At 38.3% G+C, this 26,414-nt stretch overlaps 1 protein-coding gene across 10 annotated transcripts in view; it reads right to left on the bottom strand.

Annotated features, from left to right (window-relative positions):
* DNM3 (dynamin 3) overlaps positions 1–26,414 on the bottom strand; it is a 573,673-nt gene that overhangs the window by 353,163 nt on the left and 194,096 nt on the right. For all 10 annotated transcript variants that reach the window (XM_060643523.3, XM_060643524.3, XM_060643514.3 and 7 more), the window contains exons 5-9: positions 11,681–11,779; positions 10,928–11,088; positions 6,778–6,920; positions 3,579–3,714; positions 1,216–1,283 (exon numbers count right to left, since the gene is read on the bottom strand). In XM_060643523.3, coding sequence (XP_060499506.1) covers positions 1,216–1,283; positions 3,579–3,714; positions 6,778–6,920; positions 10,928–11,088; positions 11,681–11,779 — 607 coding nt within the window. The remainder of the gene's footprint in view (positions 1–1,215; positions 1,284–3,578; positions 3,715–6,777; positions 6,921–10,927; positions 11,089–11,680; positions 11,780–26,414) is intronic.

Genomic DNA, 26,414 nt, shown 5'->3' with positions numbered 1-26,414 from the left:
AGACATAGTTTCTATACCAAATGCATTCTAGATTTGAGGGAGACAGAATAGAGTTAATAGGGAACTTAGAAATCCTGTTGATAGTAACAGAAAAATACTGGATTTGGTTATAGAATGTTTTCTCCCTTTTACTTTGTGAATGCATATTTACCTATCCTATTTGCAACTTTTAGAGCAGATGTCTGAATTTTAAAATGATAAATAATTCAAATGTCATAACTCCTTTTACATGTACACTCAGCGTCAAGCTTTGCCCTCTCAGGCTCTGTTCCCAAAATAGTCTCAACTCAGCCCTGTGGCAGAAGCTGAGATACAGCTGCCAATAGACAGGGGACACCTGCTTCACAGGAGATAATCTATGAAGTAGGCGTCCTAAGTTCAATACCTTAAATTCAGGACACTTACTATATGTGCCATTAAATTTTGTTTAGCCTTCTGTACATAAACTCAAGAAAGGTGTGTTTTGAGTTTCTTTAAAGAAACTAAATGAGAATAATCCCGTTGCATACGAGGGAAACTTCCACACAAGGTACAAGCTCTACTCCCAGCCTCAGATCCCACCATGCTCCTGTCTACATCCCTGACTCCAGTCAAAACGCAGGCCCTCTGCTCCATAACTCCACACTGCGCTTTACCACCTCTATGCCTCTGTTCACAATACTCCTCCCACTTTCAGTACTTTCTTTAATCCTCCTGCCTCGACAACCTCCATACTCTCAGCTTTTACACACACTCACGTGTAAACACACAGCACACCGTTGCCTGTTGAAATCATTCTTGTTCTCTAAACAGGCAAGGTTCCACTCAAAAGTCACCACTCTTCATTAATCTTTCCCAATCTTACTCTACAGCTCCAGCCAAAATGTATCTGTCCTGTCTCTGTGTACCTAACGATTACTTCTGAGCATGTCAGGACTCCTTCCCCAACATGCCAGGCTCTGGAGAACAAGATCTTGCTCGGTAAAATCCCTGTGCAGAGCACAGTGCTGTGAGTGCAGAAAGCGTTTCTGCTTTTTTAACTGAAAAGTCTTCTTTTGTGAGTATGACAATACAGGAAATTAGCACGAAACTCAAACTAGAGTGTCTTATTTCTTACTCCCACCTCTGTATTCTACTCTGCTCAGATGATGAAAAGCCTACTTCACTAGCCATTTATAAACATTAATTTTCTCTTAGTAGCTTGAACTGAAGACAAGGGAAATGTGAATTACTTGCCTGATACCATGTATGTTTTTGATTGCATAGCTTATTTCTCTTCGTAATTCTTTCTCATTGAACTCCATCTGCAGAAGCAAAATGAGCCACAGTTAAAACACTTAATTCCTTTGAATAATAATATTGTTGAATATTAAAATATGAGGATAACTTGACTTAGTTATTAATAAATGGATACTATGTCTTTCCTAACCTAAACCCAGATGGTCAAAACATCTGTTTATATAAAGTTCAAGGCAACGTAGAACATTGGAGATTTCTGAGAGTTTTAGTGCAGTGGATTTTAACTCTCTTATAGATAGGAGTACTATGCATAAAAGATGCCTTCTGCACATAAATCTGGCCATTCATTTGAAATATACAATACTTCATTCTTTTGCTGAATGTAGTAAATGTATTCACAGACAAATGCATAAATAAGTGTCACCTGACATGCAACAGCAGTCCAGCTGTGCTGAGATTAACAATGGCTGTCTTTTCTCCCTGGCCATTTTAACCACCTGCATTCAAGGCCTCTTTACAAGAGGAAATTAATAATATTTTACCAATCCAATGCAGGACAGATTGCTGCATAAAATTTCCCAGAAGCTTTAGGTACTTTAAATTTACTTGGAATTAGGATCAAAGTGTCATGGAGCTTAGCCCTAAAAGGGATATCAGAGCACATTTGGTTCAGCCTTTTACTTCTCAGATTTAGCTTCCCCAGCCTGTCTATCCATTTCCCCCCTCACACTTTATACCACAGAACGATCAATTGCTTTAGTTCCCTACCCACACCCTGTGGCCCACAGCTCAGCCTTTACCGTTCCTCCCTTCTGTCTGGAACAATTCCAGCCCCGAACCTTCTCCTGCTTCACTAGTTGCTCATCCTTCTAAACTCAGCTCAGAAGCCAGGCTCCGTCATGCACTCACGCAGGGATTCAGGTCCGTAGGCTGTGTTTCCATAGCACCTTGTACTGAAGTTTATCACTTTACTTAGCACATTTTAACGAAACTATTTACCCATTTCCCTCCCACACCAAGATATAAGCACCCTCCTCTGTATGTGAAGCAAGGAGCATAGTCTCTAAAACTATCCAGCTGCCTATTGGGCAATCCAAACTAAACATATCCAAAATAAAATTCTTGGTTCATACCTCTACACAAACTCAGCTTTTATTCAGTTTCCCTCATCAGATGGGCACTAACATTTGCTGTTGTGCAAGCCAAAACCTTAGGGGTCATCCTGAATCTTCTCTTTCTTGCATCCCCCATATCAATCCAAGCCCTACTGACCCTACCACCAAAATCACAAATCCATCCACTTCTCTCTATCCTCTCTTCTGGAGCATTTTGACTATGAAGCTAAGAAGATTAAGTTTCAGGGCTTGTCTCTTGCATAAGCACCTTCCAAGACCCTGTGCCTGTGTATTTATAATTTTGTATTCTTCTTCTTCAACATCCCCCCCCAAAAAAACTGTATAAACGTTAGGCCCCACAGAAAGTGGATTCCTCCCGCTCTGGCCGTACTGGTGAACTTACCTTACTTGTCTCCCTGAATCAACTCTTGCCCCTTTACAATCCAGCCTGCAAAGCATTCCTTTCAAAATCATCAACCAAATAGGGTCACACCTTTTCTTAAAACTCTCCCCTAATTTCTCACTGTTAAATGTAAATGCCTCACTGCAACCTGGAAGGCCCTACGTAAACTGGGAGCTTCCTTCCTCTGAATCCGTGGCATACCCGCTCCCCTTCCTCAGCTCTGCCCGAGCTTCATCTATTCCTTACCCACTGTACAGACGCTTGCTTTAGGGCCTCATCCTCGGCTGCTTGCCTTGAATGACCCTTTTCCCCGAGATCCTTACAGCTGACCTCTTCATGCCATTCTGATCATGCTTTCAGTGTCCCCTACTCAGAGAGACCTTGCCTGAAACATCCCATCAAAAGTGGCTCACCCAACCCCTCTCTCTAACATTATGTTACATAATAACACTTGATGTTTTCTTACCTTGCCTATCTGTAAAAATTTTCTGCCACTCCCCACTAGACAGTGCCTCTGTCTTGATCACTGGCACCGAAAATTTTGGCACAGAATAGGTGCTCAAGAAATATTTTTAAATTAGACAACAAAAAAATATCATAGGAACTCAATTAGTACTTGTTGAAATAAGTTGAAATGTTGCTAGATTCCATTAAATACAATCAGAACCATCAGTAAGAAAATACTTCTGTCCTAAATTTCATCACCTGAGTATGGAGATTTTTGTTCAAAAAAGCTCTCTTAGTCCCATATCACTCACATAACATTTTACGAATAGTTATATAGAATAGAACATGGAAACGAAATGAAGTGAAAGGGAAAAAAAATAATATTTGGTACAAACCTTTACTATCTCAAAAGGAAAGCGTTCATGGAAAATACGGTTAATTTTAGCCCCTCCTGAGAGCTCCAGCGTATCTACTTGATCCCCTGACCCTTCAATTCTCTTCTCGAAGTCCACAGCAAATTGCTGAACCATCCTATAATTGTAAAAGAGAAATAAATTCAAGTTAAAGTTATAAGGCTTTGCATTTCTCATTCCAATTTGCTGTGGTTATCCCTTAGAGTCCTTTTCCTAGTGTTCTTAGTGGCACCTACTGGCAGAATGATCCCTGCACTCAAAAATGTAACTATATGAAATACATGCTATCAAAATTTATTTTAGGTGTATAATTAAAATATATCTTAAATATCTATGTCATTAGATGCATTCTGTCCAATTAGCTGAAATCATAAAATGGTATTTAAAAATACTTAAAATAAGTATACTTAAAATACTTAAAAATACTTAAAATAAGAATTTAAGTTAAACAATAAAACTTCGCACAGAAGAATCAAAATGAATCACACTCACCTAATGTCCTAACTGCTCCAGCTGAGCCCCCTCATTACTCTGTGAGCTACTCTCTTCCCCGCCCCCAGGATCACAGACCTCTCGAAGCCAGAACAATGCAAATTTGTGACCACCATCCCCTCCACAACTAGCTCTAGCCTTGTTTTTCAATGATTCCCCACATTTTAATAATAAAAGTAGAACTCCTGAAGTCCTCACCCAAGATTCTCCGTGGTCTGACCCTGGAGCTCCATCTCTCACTACTAATCCGCATTCACCTCTAAGCCAATCATAAAGAAGCAATTGGCAGCTGCCTACATGCACCACGTCTCTGTGCTTCTACACCTGTTTTCCTTTCTGCTCAGAATACCATTTTCTCTGCCGCTTGCTTCCTTGCCTGGCTTGTTTTTCTGTCCCTCAAGACTCAGGTCAAGCATCATTGTTTAGGAAAACTTCCATGACCCTATCCACCACCCCTCCTCACTGCCATCAGACGAAGGGCCTCTCCTCTGTTTCTTCAGCTTATTTTCAGCATAGTGCTTAGCAGAGAACATCACCACTGTTCACTTATCAGTCTCTCTCCTAAGGGCAAGGACCATGCATTTCATTTATCTCTCCCTTCTCAATATATGAGAGGTACTCAATAACTTCAATGAAGGAATGAATTAAGGTGGTTGGTAAAAAACAAAGAAATATAGGGAGAAAATAACCACTTATATTTGTGATTACGAAACCAATTTTGATATACTAGTACTACTTCCAAATTTAAAATTTCATAGGAAAAAATTCAAACCATCTAAAACTCGTACTTTTTATTCTCTTTTAACGAAATCCTGGATAAATTAAAATTGCAAATTATTCAGGCCAAAAAATTCAGAATGTAATTTGATGTAGCTATGTTTACACATATGCCAACATTGCCAATGTTAAGCTAATTTTTAACCACCTGAGAAGGTATACACATGACACATGCACTGAAACCTTGGGAAATTTTAGAAAATTTACCTCCGGCCACTCCTTTCCTCATACCCTACACTCCAGCCCCCTGGCCCACTAAAACAAACCATACCGGAGTTCACACTGTTCTCTGGTCCTCCTCTTCCACCTGACAAACTCTTCCCATACATCAGTGTCTCATTAAAGTATCTTGTTCTCTGTGAACTCACAACCTTCCTCACCTGTAACTGCTTCCTCATCTGGGCTCCCTTAACATTTTATACTTACCAGAAACATGGCATTTATCAGATTTTAACACAGTTAGTTGCTTATAGATCTGTTTCCCTTTTTCTATTGTGGCCTCTTCTTGAGGGCAAAAGTCTTTCCAGTAGGTATCAGAGAATCAGACACCAAGTGAAACACAAAGAGATGAGAGGAAAGCAAGAAGAGAGGTAGGCAGAAAGGGGAGAATGAAAGGAGAAAGGGAGAGAGGAAGGAACTGATTAGCTCCCTACAAGGGAAGAATCTAGATGTAGAAAAGTCTGTAATCTGAGTCCAATGGAGTCAGAGGCAAGACCAGCATTTGTAAGGAGAATAGTTTCAGGTGGATGTTAAGATAATGACCTACGGCTTACACAGAAATAGCTTTCTTTTCTCTGTAACTTGAAGAGTTTTTATAGGAGCTTAACCAAAGCCAGGAATAAAAAAAAAAAAAAAAAAACTAGGAAAGAGTTGAATCCACTCTTTCCTCTGTATGATCCTATAATATTTTTAAATAGGGAAACATAGAATGTTGCATTAAAATTTTACTTAAATAATTTGAGCATTTAGAAATATCTCTACAAAGACAGGAATTATGTCATGAATTTTAAACATCAAATGAAGGGGGGGGGGGGGTGTATCTTGATCAAGCCTGCACAGGAAGAAGGGGGCCATAAGAGGTGGCAAGCATTATCTTTGTAAATGGACTTAGGATGTTCTAGAATGTCAGCTGGGCAGGAAGTCTTCTGGTCGAGAGGAACCTGACCTAAGTTGCAGCACAGGAATAAAAAGGCAGGTGAGGCTAGGAAGGGCCAAAAAAGAGAATAAAGATAAAAGGCACAGGAGCTGGCAATTCTCTCACAACTCTGCTGCACCACCTGAGACCTCTCAGGGATAAACCTAGTAATCCAAGGGTAAGATGGAAAGATCATGAAGGAGTAAAAAGATACTTGGCAGTTTTCACATTTGTATTTTTAAACAGCTACATTAAAATCATAACCGAAAAGGAAAAAGAAATCTAAATGTGCCCTTATTGTCCATACTTTATTATTAAAGCCTTAGTTCTCATTCCACTGAAAAATGCACACGGATAAATCACGTGAAATGACTAAAATACTAAAAAGATAATAAGTACGAGTGACATCAATAGAAACAGTTGTACAATACAAATGACATTTTCAACAGGACCTTTGTCCACTTCTAAAGACTAAGAGGAAAAACGCTGCTGAGTTATCATTATTGGTTTTACTCATTTTTGGAATCCAGTTATAAAAGTACAATGAAATTGGACATGGGGATGAATAATTGGTAAATTTATAGTAAGAGAGGAAGATCCACAATTATTCTTCAAGACCACATAAAGACCTAAGGCCCATTGTCTAACATGCACCAAGTGTCATATACTTGCTTCTTCTGTTACACCTAGAAAATAGCATGACAAACAGACTGAGGCAAGAGCAAACTGAAGAAATTAGTTTCAAATGCTGAACAAGGGAAGGGAAAGGTGACTCACTGCAACAACGCTTTGGTCTTCCTGGTGGGGTCTTCGGGCTTGAAGTTTTTATGGGCTTCCACTTCATGTTCAATGGAGAGCAACTGTCCCTGTAGTTTGTTCCTGAAGTTCGGCAGGGTATCTCGAATGTGGTTGGTAAGTTGCTAAATAAAACAAAACAAAATCGTACAGATATAACATATTAAAGATTAGCTCATGAGATAAAAATTGACCTTTACTGTTTCCCTAATCATTCAAAACTTAGAAATCAATTACGTATATACACTTGAGACTAACTCTGTAGGTAAATAATGAGAAGAAGCTCCAGTTCTCTCCTCCATGGCCTCAAGGACATGCTCAAAATGCCTTCAGTTGGAGTCACTCACTTGGGCTACCTCTTTATGCCTGGAAACACCCTTGTTAAAATGCACACAATGTTAATAATGAGGCTGCCTAATAACATTTTTGCATGAATTAATATATCAGATGGAACCTTAAGTTAGAATTTAGTTAGAAATGAAGGAATTGAAGACTTCTAGGTGCTGCTGGATGTTTTCAGGACCATACTGGTGGAACTCATAGGTACCTGTCAGTTGTTAACTTCTAAACTCTGCAGCTCAGACAGTGTTTCCTCTTGCCCTGCCTCTAGCGCCAGTGCAGTGGTGGGTGTTCAGGGGCTTCTGCCTTTAGCGGTTTGCACATTAAAGCTCCATGACTAGCAAAGGAAAGCTCTCTCTGCTGCTGCTGCTGCTATCTCTACCTAACCATCCACTTGGTTTCGCCGCTGAAGGTCATCTGCTGGCACCTCCAGCTCAGCAGGGTGAAAAATTCTCTGAGAGATTGTCTATGAGTACATGATTAACTAAGAAAAAAGCTTAATTAGGAAAAAAGAAAATTAATTAAGAAAAAAGGGCACCTGGGTGGTTAAGTCGGTTAAGCATCTAACTCTTAGATTTTGGCCCAGGTCATTATCTCATGGTCGTGAGATTAAGCCCCACATGGGGCTCTGTGCTGGGTGTGGGGTCTGCTTAAGATTCTCTCTTCCTTTTCCTCTCCCCTTCCCCCACTCATGTGCACCCACGTTTGCTCACTCTCTCTCTCTCAAAAAAAAAAAAAAAAATGTGGGGTATAAACCCAGATTGGCTAGCTCTCTGCCTCATGTTCTTTCTATTACAATGCAGTTAAGCAAAAATCTGAATTAAAAGAAAAGAAGATAATCTTCTTGAATCAGTTAATAAACTTGGAATTAAAAGAAAAAGAGAATGTAAACTTCACAGAAATGCAGGAAAAAGACTAATAAATTAAAAGTAAGAGGAATTGGGGAGCCTGGGTGGCTCAGTCAGTTGGGTGTCCAATTTTGGCTCAGGTTATGATTTCACATTTTGTGAGTTTGAGCCCCACTTTGGGCTCTCTGCGAGGAGTCTGCTTTGGCCCCTCTGTCTCCCTCTCTTTCTGCCTTGCCTCTCTCTCTTTTTCTCTCAAAAAAAAACAAAAAACAAAACAAAACAAAAAAAAAAAACATTAAAAAAAGTAAGGGGAATAAATATTCCCAGACTGACTGAAGAAACCATCTTAATCATTTTTTATGTTTATCTGAGGTTACTATACTTATTTAATTGTTGACAGTTCGTAACTATATTATACCTTTGGGCACAGTATGATGTATGTTATTACCCAGCATATGCTATTGTTATAGCTCTGAAGCAGAATGTAGAGGACTGCATTCCCAGTAGCAACATCACAAACCCCCAAGTCTAAAAGTAACAGTAACCATGAGAAACCAGTAGCCACCTGTCTGCCATGTGAGTGGTAAATGATAAAAACACATGGTTTCCACTTTTTGCTTCTTAGATATCTCAACAGCAAAGCAACACTGTGGACCACTCTTAGATTCCTAAAAAACTTCTTTCCTTGGCTTTTGTGGCCCTAGATCCTAACATTTATGGATGTACCTTCTCCATCTCCGTTGCCAAGTCATCTCCCTCCACCAGACCTGTAAATACCAACATTCCTCAAATCTGATTCCTAATCTTCTTTGTTCACACTCTTTTCTTTCCTAAAGGAATCTTATTCCACCCATAGCTTTAATAAATATCCAAACACCTGTGACTACCAAGGTGTTATCTACAGACCAGACTTTTTATTTTTGCTATAGGCATATGTATTAGACCATGGACTTTACTTCTCTTAGATGTGTCAATGACACCTCAACCCCAGCATGTCTGAAATCAAGCACCTAATCTTCCTTTCAGAGCTCTCCATCTTGGAGACATCATAACAACCTGGGAACTTGGAAGTTATCTTTGACTTCATCTCTCTATCACTCACCAAAGCTAATCTACCACCAAGTTCTTGATTTTCCTAAACATTTCTCAATTCTGCTTTTTTCATCTTCACTGGCCCTAACCAAGACCAAGCTACTATCATTTCTCATTTTGACTCCTAACTTCTCATGTCTAGTCTTGATCTTCCTACCTGCAGCTTCCATGATCATTGTTAATCCACAAATACAACTGTGTAATTTGCCTATTCAGATGTCTTAAATGACTCCCTACTGCTCTTAGGATAAGAACAAAAATCTTTAACTTGCCTACAAACATTACAGAATCCAGCCTCTGCCTACTTCTCCAAATTCATCTCTTATAACTCACTCCCTCATTCTCTGCCCTCCAGCCATAATGACATTCAATTCCTCAAAAGTGTCATGTTCTGTTCCAGTTTTTCACCATAGAAACTGTTCCCCAGGGCCCAAGGTACTGGTACACACAGTGAATCAGCCATAAAAGTATCCTATTTTCAAACAGTTTGAAGATCCCTGAAGCAGTAAAAAAGAAGGTGATTATCCAAGAAATGAGAGATCTTCAGTACAAAATTCATTCAGTTTTCAGTCATCCAGAATCCAATTATGTCATAATTTAGGGGTCATTTGTAAAACAAAATGGCCAATCATATTCTTTCTATTTTTCTAGTATTCACAACCTAATTTATTTCCAACCTTATCTTCCTAATCATCCTAATGATTTTTCTCTAAGATTTTTTTCAGTTTATTTGTGTTTTTCATAGATAAATCCAGGCGTGACAGTAATAATCTAAAGAGAGTTTTACCAATACTAAATATATTTGTGGACTATTAGGGTTTTTGCATGACAAACTAATGTTCTTTCTCTAAAATACATTCATTCATATTTGTTAAATGACACAAGCACAGCACCACCTCATGGCTTCTAAATACTCATCTACCCGTAAGTAAAAAGCACAAATTTTACATTAGTCTATGTTATGTCACAAAAAATAGAAGTATACCATTGCCTGTTTTTTTTTTTTTTTCCCAAAACTTGTTCAATTGTTTTGCCTAAACGGTTCAGGTCCAATGTCACAAGTAGCCTGCTATTGTGTTAGTCTCTACTGACACCTTCTAGGAGCAAACAATCAGAACATGCAATAATGACTTGATTAATTGACTGTTAAAACTCATAAATAAAAGTTAAAGCATATCTTATAATTCTGTTGGCGAGAACAGCTACTCACCATTTGGTCAATGTAATCAAAACTCAGGGAGGAAGACCTGCACTCACTAAGGATGATGCTTAACTTCCCCAGGAGATGGAGAATATATGGGAAAAAAAAAGTAAAAAGTAAATGTACTGAGGTTTTATGGAAGAAGTATGTAAGTGCATGGAATGTTGGAAGATGGGGACCCAAGTCTATCTGTGCAGAGAAAGGGGTTAATCTGGAAAAACTTCTTAGATGAATGGAGATCAATGAGCTTACAAGGATTTCTAACTTAGGGAAATCTAAGCTAACTATTACATGTTGACATTTTGAAACCAGATCCCAACAAATCAACCTTTCAGAAATATACAAGTTTAATTTCTTAAGATAACTACATATTGTGAGTAAAATGGGCGCTGATGTATACCCTTGTTTACTGTTCCTAAATAAGTATATACTTCTGCTTTGAGCAGTATTATCTGAATAACATTAAAGCAGATTCTACTCACTGAGAACAGTAGGAGTGTGGAACTAAATATTCACATTCGTTTTTTAATTCATATCATTTAAGCTGAATGTTTTATTTTGGAAAAAAAATGAATATTAAAATGAAATACAAATTCTAATAGTGACTTACATATTTCATAATTGTTCTTGTTGCTTGAGAAAACATTTTTACCTGATTAAGGACCTTCTGCAGGTGTGGGGTCCCCATCCTATCAGCAATATGTCTGTAAGCTGGGTGTGAGAGGAAAAATTTCCTTTCCGCCAACATGGCAGCCTTAATGTCCTTCTTCCCATCTATGTCCTTCTGGCTTCTGTTTACCACCCCCACGTAACCTGAAACACAACACATACAATGGGGTTTGGAATACTTTTTGTTGTTTATTCTGGGAGGATTTCAAGGCTCTTGAAGAGGCTGAATAAGCCAGGCAAAATTATTTTTAAGGACTGAAGAATTGAACCCTTTACGAACTCAGTTTGAGACACCAGTATTTAACAAAGGCTGATTCGTGTGGCTAATGATAATTTCTTAGCATTAACACAATAATGTCTTTTGCCCTTAAAAGCTCTGTACATTTTAATACAGTGTGTCTCTTAGCAGTTTTGTCATATGGCGGGCAAGTAAATAAGTCACACTTAAAACAGAACAGTATATATTTATGCAGTCTATGATGAATATTTATACCCCCCTTCAAACCCTTCCTTTTCCTGTTTTCCTATTCCTATTATTTTAAGAAATAGTTCTCCTATTGGATCATTTTTAATATATCACTTGGGAACATTATGCCACTCCATAAAAAGTATAACTAATCATGAATACATTATTCCTCACAACTGTGAAGGCATAAAGCCAAGCTTTGCATTGGTTTCCCAATCATTTCTCTGCTACATCATCAAAGCAAATCCTGTATAGGACACAGTACATTACCCCTGCGAAGAGGCAGAAGCTTGTTCTCCAGAACATCCCTGGCATCTGTTCCTTCATCCATAAGATCCAATTTGGTGATGACTCCAATGGTTCTTAAACCTGTATCACAAACCAACCCACTTTATTACACAGTATGCAGAAGACTAACAAATTTTAGAGACATATATGTCCCAAGACTAAATGCAAGGTACTCATATTTCTGGTCCTTTTCCTGTTCCTCTCTCTTATTTTGTTTTCTGATCCACTGCTATCCCAGTCTGGTAAATTTTGATGTGATGAGCAGGAGAGTTTTAAAATTACCCATCCAAGGGGCACCTGGGTGGCTCAGTTGGTTAAGCATCCAACTCTTGGTTTGGGCTCAGGTCATGCATGATCTCACAGTTTGTGAGTTCGAGCCCTGAATAACAGGCTCTGCGCTGGTGGCACAAAGCTTGCTTGGGATTCTTTCTCTCTCTCTCTCTCTCTCTCTCTCTCTCTCTGTCTTCTTCTCTCTGCCCCTCCCTGTATCTCAAAAATAAATAAACATTTAAGATAAAATAAAATAAAACCACCCATTCATAATATCACCACAATAATTTTAAATATATGAGTTTATTTTTGTACCATGTATATATGGAAATTATACATTTAAAATTTTCCTCCAAGGTCCTGCACATGATATGGGTGCTTTAATTTTTTTATGTATTACTTTACTGAAAACAAACAAGTAGGGTACACATGGACCAATGAAGAGAGTATATCATAAATCAAAGCTTATTATTGATCCATTTCTGAGCACTTGACACACAAATTATAAGAAAATTAGGTATAGGATAGTGTCATCACTAAAAATAAAGTTTCAAGTCTCACAGCATTCCCTGTTCCTCAGAAAAAAAAAAAAATATGACTTAACGGAAAGAAGACCAAACTAGGAATCCTGAGGCTTGGATTCTAGTCTCAAGGAAAGTCATTTAAGTCATTTAACTCTCTTCTCTGGGTCTCAGTTTTCTTCATCTATAATATAAAGAGTTGGAAACTACAATTTCCAAGGTATAGAATAAAATAATGTGGGGTGCCTGGGTGGCTCAGTCGGTTAAGTGGCCGACTTCAGCTCAGGTCATGATCTCGCGGTCCGTGAGGGCTGTGAGTTCGAGCCCCGCGTCGGGCTCTGTGCTGACAGCTCAGAGCCTGGAGCCTGTTTCAGATTCTGTGTCTCCCTCTCTCTGACCCTCCCCTGTTCATGCTCTGTCTCTCTCTGTCTCAAAAATAAATAAATGTTAAAAAAAAAATTTAAAAAAAAAAATGTAATAAAATAATGTAAAAACCTAAACATTTTACGTAGCACACCAGATACATTGTCTTTGCCCATTGCTCCCTTCACTAGATAAAATAAACAATATTTGCCTAGTGATTCAAATCTTTAAGTGCATTCTTTGGACTCCCAGTTAAACATGATAAAGTGAACACACACCTTTATCTTTTTACCTGAAAGCACTCTAAAATGGCTAATATTTATTAGGTCAGCTATGGTTTTACATGCTTTATATGTCTTAAATCATTTACTCTAAAAAAAATCATTTAATCTTAAAAAGGACTCCAACTACTATTTTTTTAAGATGAGGAAACTAAGGCAGGAAGAGATTAAGTAACTTTCTCAAGGTCATACATGGGTCTAGGCATCCAGAACCCATGCAATATACTGCCTCTCACAATAAAAAGAATTTTAAAAATAAAAAAGGTTTAAAACAAGAAAGTAAAAAAAAAAATGGGAGAGAACTGAAGAAAAATTTTGAAAATGGAAACCCAGCAGGATGACTGCTAACTAACTTAACAGACTAGCCTAAGAGGAAAACTGCATCCAAGAAAGCCAATGACAGGAGAAGCCCAGAAGCAGGATAATTTACATCACAGCCTCTCAGAAAGGTTCAGGGAAACGAATAGCTCTGACAATAATGGAGAGCAGTGGTGGCAGCTGAGGCTGAAAACAAGAGCTCTGGATGAAAGCAGTAAGATTTCCATGGATAACACAGCTAAAAGCCACCCTGGTCCATCTTGGCAGGAGAGTGCAGATTTACTCTCTGGAAACACTGAACTATGGAAAACTGAACTAATGGGCACCTGGCCCAGTTCGAGGGCGTCAGGTATTAAAAGAGGGTGATTAAAGTGAAATTCCACATACTGAATGGCGAGACCTCTCTCCTCAGTCCAGTTTAGGAAAAAGCTGGATGGCAGAATTTAACCCCCCAAGCAGGAAACTGGAACAACTCGGTCTGGGGAAATTTACCATTCTAAGAGGAAAACATAGATATTGAAATTCAGAGGAACTCTGATCAAGACAGCCCAATAAATCATCCTACTGCAAAGCCTCTAACTCCTTTGGCCAAGCACACCCACAGAGAGTGGGTGGCCAAGCACACCCAATCACCTAGTACTATTTCACTTTTGAATATAAATCAGTAAGTGTAGGCTACCATCTGTCATAATACAAATTTATTATATTATTGACTATTCTCCTTACACTGTACTTTTCATTCATGTGACTTACTTATTTTACCATTCTGTGATATATATAATTGTAGAATCGCTATGTTGTACACCTGAAACTAATATAATATTGTATGTCAACTATGCTTTGATAAAAAATAAATATTAAAAAAAATAATTTTATTTATTTTTTTAAAAAAAATTTTTTAACGTTTATTTATTTTTGAGACAGAGACAGAGCATGAACAGGGGAGGGGCAGAGAGAGAGGGAGACACAGAATCTGAAACAGGCTCCAGGCTCTGAGCTGTCAGCACAGAGCCTGACGCGGGGCTCAAACTCACGGACCGTGAGATCATGACCTGAGCCGAAGTCGGACGCTTAACCGACCAAGCCACCCAGGTGCCCCTAAAAAAAATAATTTTAAACGTGAGTGGATAGCAAGGAGAGTCTTTGAGACCAAAACAAACAAAAGTTGTAAAACAGAACAGGAGAAAACAAAGATAATGCAAAACATGGAAGAAAACTTTATTATTTTTATTAATATCCTCAGAAAGAAAGGAGAGGTCATTGTATTCATTGAATAAGAACAGAATGTCATAAAAGGAAACATTCAAACAAACGAAAGAGATTCTCAGTAACTAAAAGTATGAGTAGAAATTTTAAAAAATGTTAGTCACATGGTTGGAGTACCTAGTTAGAAACTCTTCCAGAAAACAAAAGAAATAGAAGTAAATAATAGAAAAAGAAAAACTTCTTTAAAACTAGAGAAATAATCCAGAAGATCCAATATCTGAATAATTGGCATTCCAGAAAAACAGAGAAGATGAAACAGAAATAATTGGTGGGGTGGGGACATACTATTGAAGAAAATATCTTATAAGTAAAAGATGAAATTATGCATTGAATGAACCCATCAAGTGTCCAACACAATATGAAAAACACACACAATACGGCATATCAGTATAAGATTTCAAATGCTGGCAACAAATGAAATATGCTAATAAGCTCATAATGAACTTAAGGTGAGAGCATGACAAAAGAAAGTTTGGGAATTATTACAGCATCCGACTTCCCAGCAACAAATTGGAAACTAAAACTCAATAGAGTGTTGTTTCCAAAATTCTGAGGGTAAAATTATTTCTAGCCTGGAATTCTAAACTATCAATAAATGTGACAGTAGAAAAAGATATTTTCAGACTTGCAGAATATCAAAATATTTTACTTCCCTTTCTCTTTTTCTTTGGAAACTACTAAAAGGTGTGGTCCACCAAACATGGGAAACAAACTGACAGAGAAGTAAAGAGATCTAGGAAGGAAGAAATATAATATAACCAAGAAAAGAAGGGACTTTTCAGGATGGTGTGGATCCCAGTACTAGGCTAGAAGAACAATCAGTATCTTTTAGAATGAGAGGGTGCAGATTACTGAAAAAATGTGTTTCCCCACCAAAAAAAAAAAACAATGAAGGTGGTAGAATACCTAATGCCTACAATGTTTTAAGGTATTAAAAGATATAGACTCCTGAAGGAGAGGCTGAGAAAGCACTGGTGATGGATATATAGAAGACTATGCAAACAAACAAAAAGAGAGACAACTATCAACCTTGAAGACAGCAATATCATGTAAGAAAGGAAATGTAATCATAATTGACACATGGCTCAGCTGCAAATGATATTTTCAGAATCATAAATATTTAAATATAATTATATTAGTAGAACATGGGAAGGTAAGTGTATATGTGTATGGTCAGTATAAGTGGGTACGGGAGAGAGATATAGGACAGCTAAATCCTTCTCTACAGTAAAGAGTCAAAAGTGAATATCTAAAAATAAAAAATGAAGAAACAGTAGTACAAACAGATTACACAGAAATATGGATGTAAATACCAAAAGAAAGCTAAAAGGATTGAAAGTGATAGACTCTACAAATCAGTAATCAAGAGTCATGAGGAGTGGGCAAGGGACTAACAGTTTTGGTTAAGTGTGGAACTTATTTTTGGAACTTATTTTTTTAATTATGTATATTTATAATGTAATAAAAATAAAAGTGAAAGTTTAAAAGTTTTTTCTTTACTATTCCTTTATTTCTGCAAAGGCAGAGAAGTCTATGCTTAGCGGTGTACTGCAAAGGAGATACCAAAGGAGATTATTTCTTTTCACATTTAGTTATACAAATAGGCAGCTTAAAAAATAATCAATGAACTCCTGCTGGTGGACTCAAGACCTACACTCAAAAAGCCATTGCCAGAAGAGATTCAAAGGCAGCATGTTTCCAAAGCACTTCACTGGGAATCTAAACACTCAGATAAAAATAATAATAGAGACCATGAATTGAGTCTTGATTATGTGGTGGACATACACTTGAAACAACTCTATGAGATAGGTACTATTATCTCAATTACACAGATGAGGAAGTGAGATTGGGAGAGGAAAAGCACACTTACCTAAAGGCTTACAGACTGTAGGGTGTGGAATCCAGGCAACCTAATTTCATTTTTTTTTAATTTTTTAAAATGTTTACTTATTTTGAGAGAGAGAGAGAGAGAGAGAGAGAGCAAGAGAGCATGAGCAGGGGAGGGGCAGAAAGAGAGAGAGACACAGAATCCAAAGCAGGCTCCAGGCTCCGAGCTGTCAGCACAGTGTCTGATGCAGGGCCCAAACTCATGAACCGTGAGATCATGACCTAAGTCTAAGTAAGACACTTAACCAACTGAGCCACCCAGAGGCCCCTAATTCCATTTTTAATCACCATATTTTTCTGCCTCCCGGTTCTTAGCTAGTTTCTACATGTGATGAGCTCTGTTATTTGGCAAGTTAGTTATATCATCTATGCCTACATATCTGGATGTAGAACTAAAAGATTACCAGCCGGGAGGGGCCAACATGGCGGAGAAGTAGGGGATGTGAAGTTCCCTCATCTCTCAAATACAGCAGTGTTGAGGCCAAAGGACTTTGAACTCCAAGAGTCCAGGCAGCAAAGTGACAGAGATATCTCCAGGGACTCACTGGGACAACCTGATGGGCCACAGGGGTATGATTGAGAACTGGGAGAGATAAAATGGCAGAGGAATGGAGGGGAGGGATCTCTCTCTGTGGAGAGACAAAGGGAAGAGAAAGAGGCTGAGGAAGCATAAGACTGCATCTAGACAAGAGAAAAACTACGGACCGGGATGGAGAAAGATCCAATCTCCCAACTGTGGGGCTTTCTCCAGACCGGGGCTGGCTGCCCTGATCTTGCACCTGGGGAGGAGGGGAGCCAGCCCCGGCTGGGTAACTAGTTCAGAGGTGCAGTCCACAGTAGGAGAAAGCAATCCCCTCCCTGGAGTGCTGTGGGAAGAAGATCTATATCCATTCAAAGGGCAAAGGCTGTCTGCACCAGCCAGCCATAGACCATATAGTGGGCGGCACAGAGTGGCACTTCCTCGAAACCGGGGCAGATGGAGTAGGAACCTTAAAGACATCGGGGTTTAAGTCCCAACTGAGTGCCAGGGAGGCGCGGGAGTCAGCTGAGGGGGAAAAAGGCACTGTGAGCCCCAAACTAGGAATCTTTAAGACCTCCGGGTTTAAATCCCATCCAAGCAATGGGGAGGCGCAGGAGCTGGTGGAGGAGGACAAACTGCATCCTTTACGCCTGCAGCACAGTGAGGAAGGCCTGAACAGAGTGGTTTGGGACAATGGGTCCATGAAGGAGACACTGGGATGTCGCCATTTTCCTCCCCACCACCACCAAGGTGGGGCCTCAGGGATTGGACAGCAGGGCCCACAGCGGAAGCAGAACCCGCCTGCACCAAACCATGCCCCTCCACGCCTGGTAATGGGGGGGGGGGCGACCAGACGCTGTGGAACCAGACGGCCCCTCCTCCAGAGCAGCGCTGTTGCGTTGCCTGATTCAATTCTCAATTATTATATAGATATATTCTTCCTTCCTTTTCTCCTTATCTCTTCTCTCCTCTACTCTGGTTACTCTGGTTGTTGGTTTGTTTAGGCACATGTATTTCATCTATTCTCTTTTTACACGTTCTATACCTCCTTCTTTATTTTCCTTACTCTCTCTCTGGATTAAGCCATATAGTTTCTCTGCATGGTCAATTTTTCTTTTCTTTTCTTTTTCCCCCGCCCCTGTCATTTCTCTCTTTGTACGGGATAAGGCCTCTTCCATCAGCACTACTTCCACCCTGTTGTTTACTTGTAGCTCGTGTTTCTGGTTTTTTGTTTTTGGGTTTTTTGTTAGTGTGTTTGTTTTTGTTTTCTATTTGTTTGTTTTTTGTTTGTCTGTTTTCCTTTCCAGGGCTACTTCAATGAAAAAATCAAAGCACACCTGGTAGAGGGTCCAAAAGATCACTATGAGTAAGGAGATAAAATAACCAAAGTCACAACAACAGAGAGTAAGTAACACTCTCCAAAAACACCTCCTGAAGGTGGGCCAGGTCCTGAACAGTGTATGACTCCTCTTTAAAATAGTAGTGCTCGAGGGTGCAGGGCACATAACAAGCTTGTAAAACACATAAGGGACAGAAAACGAGCCAAAATGACTAAACGGAAGAATTCTCCTCAAAAGAAATTCCAGAAACAAATGACAGCCAAAGAATTGATCAAAACAGATACAACCAATAAAACTGAACAAGAATTGAGAGTAACAGTCTAGAATTTAGAATAATTTAGATTAATCACTGGGCTTGAGAAAAGCATAGAAGACAGCAGAGAATCTACTGCTATAGAGATCAAGGAACTAAAAAAGCAATGATGAATTTAAAAATGTTGTAAATGAGTGCAAAATAAACTAGAGGCAGTGACAGTGTGAATTTAAGAGGCAGAGGGGAGAATGGGTGAAATAGAAAATAAAATTATGGAAAAAGATGATGCTGAGAAAAAGATTAAAAAAATTCTGGACCACAAGGGGAGAATTAGAGAACTAAGTGATTCAATGAAATAGAATAATATCCGTATCATAGGAGTTCCAGAAGAAGAGAGAAAGGGGTGGAAGGTGTACTTGAACAAATCATAGCTGAGAACTTCCCTGATCTGGGGAAGGAAAAAGGCATTGAAATCCAGGAGACACAGAGAACTCCCTTCAGACATAACTTGAATCGATCTGCATGACATATAATACTTAAGCTGGCAAAATACAAAGATAAAGAGAATTCTGAAAGGAGCTAGGGACAAATGGGCCATAACCTACAAGGGCACACACTTATGGGTAGTAGAAGACCTATCCACTGAAACTTGGCAGGCCAGAAAGGAATGGCAGGAAATCTTCAATGTGATGAACAGAAAAAAATATGCAGCTAAGAATCCTTTATCCAGCAAGTCTGTCATTCAGAATAGAAGGAGAGATAAAGGTCTTCCCAAACAAACAAAAACTGAAGGAATTCATCATAACTAAACCAGCCCTACAAGAGATCCGAAGGGGGATTCTGTGAGTGAAATGTTGCAAGGACAACAAAGGACCAGAGACATCACTACAAGCATGAAACCTACAGACATCACAATGACTCTAAACCCATATCTTTCAATAATAACACTGAATGTAAATGGACTAAATGCTCCAACCAAAAGACATAAGGTATCAGAATGGATAAAAAAAACAAGACCCATCTATTTGCTGTCTACAAGAGACTCATTTTAGACCTGAGGACACCTTCAGATTGAAAGTGAGGGGATGGAGAACTATCTGTTATGCAACTGGAAGTCAAAAGGAGGCTGGAATAGCCATACTTATATTGGACAAACTAGGCTTTAGATTAAAGGCTGTAAAAAGAGATGAAGAAGGGCATTATATAATAATTACAGGGTCTATCCATCAAGAAGAACTAACAATTATAAATGTCTATGCGCCAAATACGGGAGCCCTCAAATATATAAAACAAATAATCACGAACATAAGCAACCTTATGGATAAGAATGTGGTAATTGCAGGGGACTGTAATATTCCACTTACAACAATTGATAGATCATCCAGACACAGGGATCAGTAAAGAAACAAGGGACCTGAATGATACATTGGATCAGATGGACTTGACAGATATATTTAGAACTCTGCATCCCAAAGCAACAGAATATACTTTCTCTCGAGTGCACATGGAACGTTCTCCAAGATAGATCACATACTGGGTCACAAAACAGCCCTTCATAAGTATACAAGAATTGAGATCATACCATGCATACTTTCAGACCACAATGCTATGAAACTTGAAATCAACCACAGGAAAAAGTTTGGAAAACCTCCAAATGCATGGAGGTTAAAGAATATCCTACTAAAGAATGAATGGGTCAACCAGGCAATTAGAGAAGAAATTTAAAAATATATGGAAACAAATGAAAATGAAAATACAACAATCCAAATGCTTTGGGATGCAGCAAAGGCAGTCCTAAGAAGAAAGTACATTGCAATCCAGGCCTATCTCAAAAACAAGAAAAATCCCAAATACAAAATCTAACAGCACACCTAAAGGAACTAGAAGCAGAACAGCAAAGACACCCCAAACCCAGCAGAAGGAGAGAAATAATAAAGATCAGAGCATAAATAAACAACATAGAATCTAAAAAAACTGTAGAGCAGATCAATGAAACCAAGAGATGGTTTTTTGAAAAAATAAACAAAATTGATGAACCTTTAGCCAGGCTTCTCAAAAAGAAAAGACAGAGGAACCAAATAAATAAAATAACGAATGAAATGGAATTATTACAACCAATCCCTCAGAAATACAAGCAATTACCAGGGAATACTGTGAAAAATTATATGCCAACAAACTGGACAACCTGTAAGAAGTGGACAAATTCCTAGATACCCACACACTACTGAAACTCAAATGGGAAGAAATAGAAAATTTGAACACACCCATAACCAGTGAAGAAATTGAATCAGTTATCAAAAATCTCCCAACAAATAAGAGTCCTGGGCCAGATGGCTTCCCAGGGGAATTCTACCAGACATTTAAAGCAGAGCAAACACGTATCCTTCTCAAGCTGTTCCAAAAAATAGAAAGGGAAGGAAAACTTCCAGACTCATTCTATGAAGCCAGCATTACCTAGATCCTCAAACCAGACAGAGACCCCCACAAAGAAGGAGAATTACAGGCCAATATCCCTGATGAACATGGATGCAAAAATTCTCAACAAGATACTAGCAAATCAAATTCAACAGCATATAAACAGAATTATTCACCATGATCAAGTGGGATTCATTCCTCGGCTGCAGGCCTGGTTCAATATTTGCAAATCAATCAATGTGATACATCACATTAATAAAATAAAGAATAAGAATCATATGATCCTGTGAATGGATGCAGAAAAAGCATTTGACAAAATTCAGCATCCTTTCTTAATAAAAACCCTCAAGAAAGTCGGGATAGAAGGAACATACTTAAACATCATAAAAGCCATACATGAAAAGCCCACAGCTAATATCAACTTCAATGGGGAAAAACTGAGAGCTTTCCCCCTCAGATCAGGAACGTGACAGGGATGTCCACTCTCACCGCTGTTGTTTAACGTAGTGTTGGAAGTTCTAGCATCAGCAATCAGACAACAGAAGGAAATCAAAGGCATCAAAATTGGCAAAGATGAAGTCAAGCTTTCACATTTTGCAGATGACATGATATTATACATGGAAAACCCGACAGACTCCACCAAAAGTCTACTAGAACCGATACATGAATTCAGCAAAGTTGCAGGATACAAAATCAATGTACAGAAATCAGTTGCATTTTTGTACACCAATCATGAAGCAACAGAAAGACAAATCAAGAAACTTATCCCATTCACAACTGCACCAAGAATCATAAAATACCTAGGAATAAATCTAACCAAAGATGTAAAAGATCTGTATGCTGAAAACTATAGAAAGCTTATGAAGGAAATTGAAGAAGATATAAAGAAATGGAAAAACATTCCGTGCTCATCGATTGGAAGAATAAATATTGTTAAAATGTCAATACTACCCAAAGCAATCTACACATTCAGTGCAATCCCAATCAAAATTGCACCGGCATTCTTCTCAAAGCTAGAACAAACAATCCTAAAATGTGTATGGAACCGCAAAAGACCCTGAATAGGCAAAGTAATATTGAAGAAGAAAACCAAAGTGGGAGGCATCACAATCCCAGACTTTAGCCTCTACTACAAAGCTGTAATCATCAAGACAGCATGGCATTGACACAAAAACAGACCCATAGACCAATGGAATAGAATAGAGACTCCAGAATTGGACCCACATATGTATGGCCTACTAATCTTTGACAAAGCAGGAAAGAGTGTCCAATGGAGAAAAGACAGTCTCTTTAGCAAGTGGTGCTGGGAGAACTGGACATCAACATGCAGAAGAATGAAACTAGACCACTTTCTTACACCAGTCACAAAAATAAACTCAAAATGGATGAAAGACCTAAATGTGAGACAGGAAACCCTCAAAACCCTACAGGAGAAAGCAGGAAAAAACCTCTCTGACCTCAGCCGCAGCCATTTCTTACTTGACACATCCCCAAAGGCAAGGGAATTAAAAGCAAAAATGAACTGTTGGGATCTCGTCAAGATGAAAAGCTTCTGCACTGCAAAGGAAACAATCAACAAAACTAAAAGGCAACTGATGGAATGAGAAAGATATTTGCAAATGACATATCGGATAAAGGGTTAGTGTCCAAAATCTATAAAGAACTCACCAAACTCCACACCCGAAAAGCAAACAATCCAGTGAAGAAATGGGCAGAAGACATGAATAGACATTTTCCAAAGAAGATATCCAGATGGCTAACAGACACATGAAAAGATGCTCAACGTCACTCCTCATCAGGGAAATACAAATCAAAACCACACTCAGATACCACTTCATGCCAGTCAGAGCGGCTAAAATGAACAACTCAGGAAATGACAGATGCTGGCGAGGATGTGGAGAAATGGGAACCCTCTTGCACCGTTGGTGGGAATGCAAACTGGTGCAGCCACTCTGGAAAACAGTGTTGAGGTTTCTCAAAAAATTAAAAATAGATCTACCCTATGACCCAGCAATAGCACTGCTAGGAATCTACCCAAGGGATACAGGAGTGCTGATGCATAGGGGCCCTTGTACCCCAATGTTTATAGCAGCACTCTCAACAATAGCCAAATTATGGAAAGAGCCTAAATGTCCATCAGCTGATGAATGGATGAAGAAGATGTGGTTTATATACACAATGGAGTACTACGTGGCAATGAGAAAGAATGAAATCTTGCTATTTGCTTGGAAATTGCCTTTGTGCCTTAACAAGTGGACAACTGAAAAATCAGCAATTCTTAGATTCTTCAGAGAAGTGAGATCACAGAGAAAACCACTGCTGCCAAAATTTGGAGAGGCAAATAGGTAAATACAGAGAATCATAACTTAATGAAGCAGAAATCCACAAGCAGAAATTTCTGTGGGAACCAGTGCCTGAGTAGGAAAACCTACACTATAATTGATGAATTTCTGGAATCTCAATTAGTTAAAAAGTCCAGGGAGACCTAGTCATAAGTAGCATCTGGACTTTTTGTGGGGTTTGCCTCCAGAAGCTCCCCCAGGTTCTCACAGTGAATATCTGAGAAAAATACCCTTGTGCTTCAGACAGAGGGATAAAACAAACTACCTGATTTTAAAATGGGTGAAACACCTGAACAGCACCTCACCAAACAAGATGGCAAGTACATATATGAAAAGATGTTCCACAGCACATGTCACTAGGGAATTGCAAATTAAAACAACAGTGAGATATCACTGAACATTTGTTAAAATTGCCAAGACCCAAAACACTAACAACATCAAATGTAGGCAATAATATGCAGTATCAAGAACACTAATTCATTGTTACTGAGAAAGCAAATTGTACACACATTTTCAAAAATAGTTTCTTGCAAAACTAAACAAACTCTTACTATGCAATTCAGTAATTTCACTCTTTGTTGTGTATCCAAAGGAGCTGAAAACATGTCCACACGAAAACTTGCACATAGATGTTTATAGCAGATTTATTTATAATTGCCAAAACTGGGAAGCAACCAAGATGTCTTTCTGTACATGAACAGATAAAGAAACTGGCACAACCAGACAATGGAGTATTATTCAGTGCTGAAAAGAAATGAGCTATGAAGCCATAAAAAGACATGCAGGAACTTTAAATTCATATCAATAAGTAAAAGAAGCCAATTTGAAAAGGCTACAAACTGTGTTTTCAATTATATGACATTCTGGAAAAGGCAAAAGTATGGGAAAAGCTTAATGGTTGCCAGGGGTTATGGGAGGCAAGGATAAAAAGGTGGAGCACAGAGTATTTTTAGGGCAGTGAAAACTATTCTATATGATATTACAATGGTTTATACATATCATTACACATCTGTCAAAACCCATAGAATGCATACCACCAAAAGTGAACCCTAATGTCAACTATGAACTTCGAGTAGTAAAGAAATTACTGTATCATAGAGTGATTCTATTTTTAATTTTTTGAGGAACCTCCATACTGTTTTCCACAATGGCTGCACCAGTTTGCATTCCCAACAACAGTGCACAAGGGTTCTTTTTTCTCCACATTCTCGCTGACACTTGTTTCTTGTGTTTTTGCTTTTAGCCATTTGATAGGTATGAGGTGATATTTCATTGTAGTTTTGATTTCTATTTCCCTGATGATGAGTGATGTTGAGCATCTTTTCATGTGTCTATTGGCCATCTGATATCTTCTTTGAAGAAATGTCTGTTCATGTCTTCTGCCAATTTTTAATAAGATTATTTCTTTTTTGGGTATTGAGTTGTATCAGTTCTTAAATATTTTGGATACTCACCCTTTATCAGGTATGTTGTCTGCAAGTATCTTCTCCCATTCCATAGGCTGACTGTTAGTTTTGTTGATTGTTTCCTTTACTGCAGAAACTTTTTATTTTGATGGAGTCCCAATAGTTTATTTTTGCTTTTATTTCCCTTGCTTCAGGAGACATATCTAGAAAAATGTTGCTACAGCAATGTCAGAGATTACTACCCATGCTTTCTTCAAGGATTTTTATGGTTTCTGGTCTCACATTTAGGTCTTTAAACCATTTTGAGTTTATTTTTGTGTATAGTGAAGAATGTGGTCCAGCTTCATTCTTTTGCATGTGGCTGTCCAGTTTTCCTAACACCATCTGTTGAAGAGACTGTCTTTTTCCCATTGTATATTCCATTCCTCCTTTATCAAAGATTAATTGACCATATAATTGTAGATTTATCTCTGGGTTTTCTGTTCCATTCCATTGATCTATGTGTCTGTTTTTATGCCAGTACCACACTGTTTTAATTATAACTGCTTTGTAATATAACTTGAAATTTGGAATTGTGGTACCTCCAATTTTGTTTTTCTTTTTCAAGATTGTTTTGGCTATTCCAGGTTTTTTGTGGGTCTATACAAATTTTAGGATTGTTTGTTCTAGTTCTGTGAAAAAATGCTGTTGGCATTTTGATGAGGATTGCATGAAATCTGTAGATTGCTTTATGTAGTATGGGCATTTTAATAAATATTGTTTCTTCCAACACATGAGCATGGTATATCTTTCCATTTCTTTGCACCATCTTGAATTTCTTTATTCAGTGTTTTACAGTTTTCAGAGCACAGGTCTTTCATCTCCTTGGTTAAGTTTATTCCTGGATATTTTATTGTTTTGGATGCAGTTGTGAATGGGCATGTTTTCTTAATTTCACTTTCTGCTCCTTCATTATTAGTGTATAAGAATAAAACAGATTTGTGTACATCGATTTCATATCCTGCAACTTTACTGATTTCATGTATCAGTTCTAGTAGTTTTTTGGTAGAGTCTTTAGGGTTTTCTACATATAGTATCATGTAATCTGAAAATAATGACAGTTTTACTTCTTCCTTACCAATTTGGATGCCTTTTATTTCCTTATGTTGTCTAATTTCTGTTGAGGACTTCCAGTACCATGTTGAATAAAAGTGGTGAGAATGGGCATCCTTGTCTTATTCCTGACCTTAAGGGAAAGTCTCTCAGCTTTTTTACCATTGATAGGATATTGGCTGTGTGTCTTTCAATATAAGGCTTTTATTATGTTGAGGTATGTTCCCTCTAGACCTCCTTTGCAGAGGGTTTTTATAATGAGTGGATGTTGTACTTTGTCAAATGGTTTTTGTGCATCTATTAAAATAATCATATGGTCTTTATCCTTTCTCTTATTGATGTGACATGTCAGTCACATTGATTGTTTTACAAATATTGAACCACCTTTGCATCCCGGGAATAAATCCCACTTGATTGTGATATATAATTTTTTAAATACATT

This window comes from Panthera onca, chromosome F1, assembly GCF_046562875.1.
Source record: "Panthera onca isolate mPanOnc1 chromosome F1, mPanOnc1 haplotype 2, whole genome shotgun sequence".
In the NCBI taxonomy this organism is placed as follows: domain Eukaryota; kingdom Metazoa; phylum Chordata; class Mammalia; order Carnivora; family Felidae; genus Panthera; species Panthera onca.
Note: the sequence above shows the minus strand (reverse complement) of the source record. Positions and strands in the feature narration are given on the sequence as shown.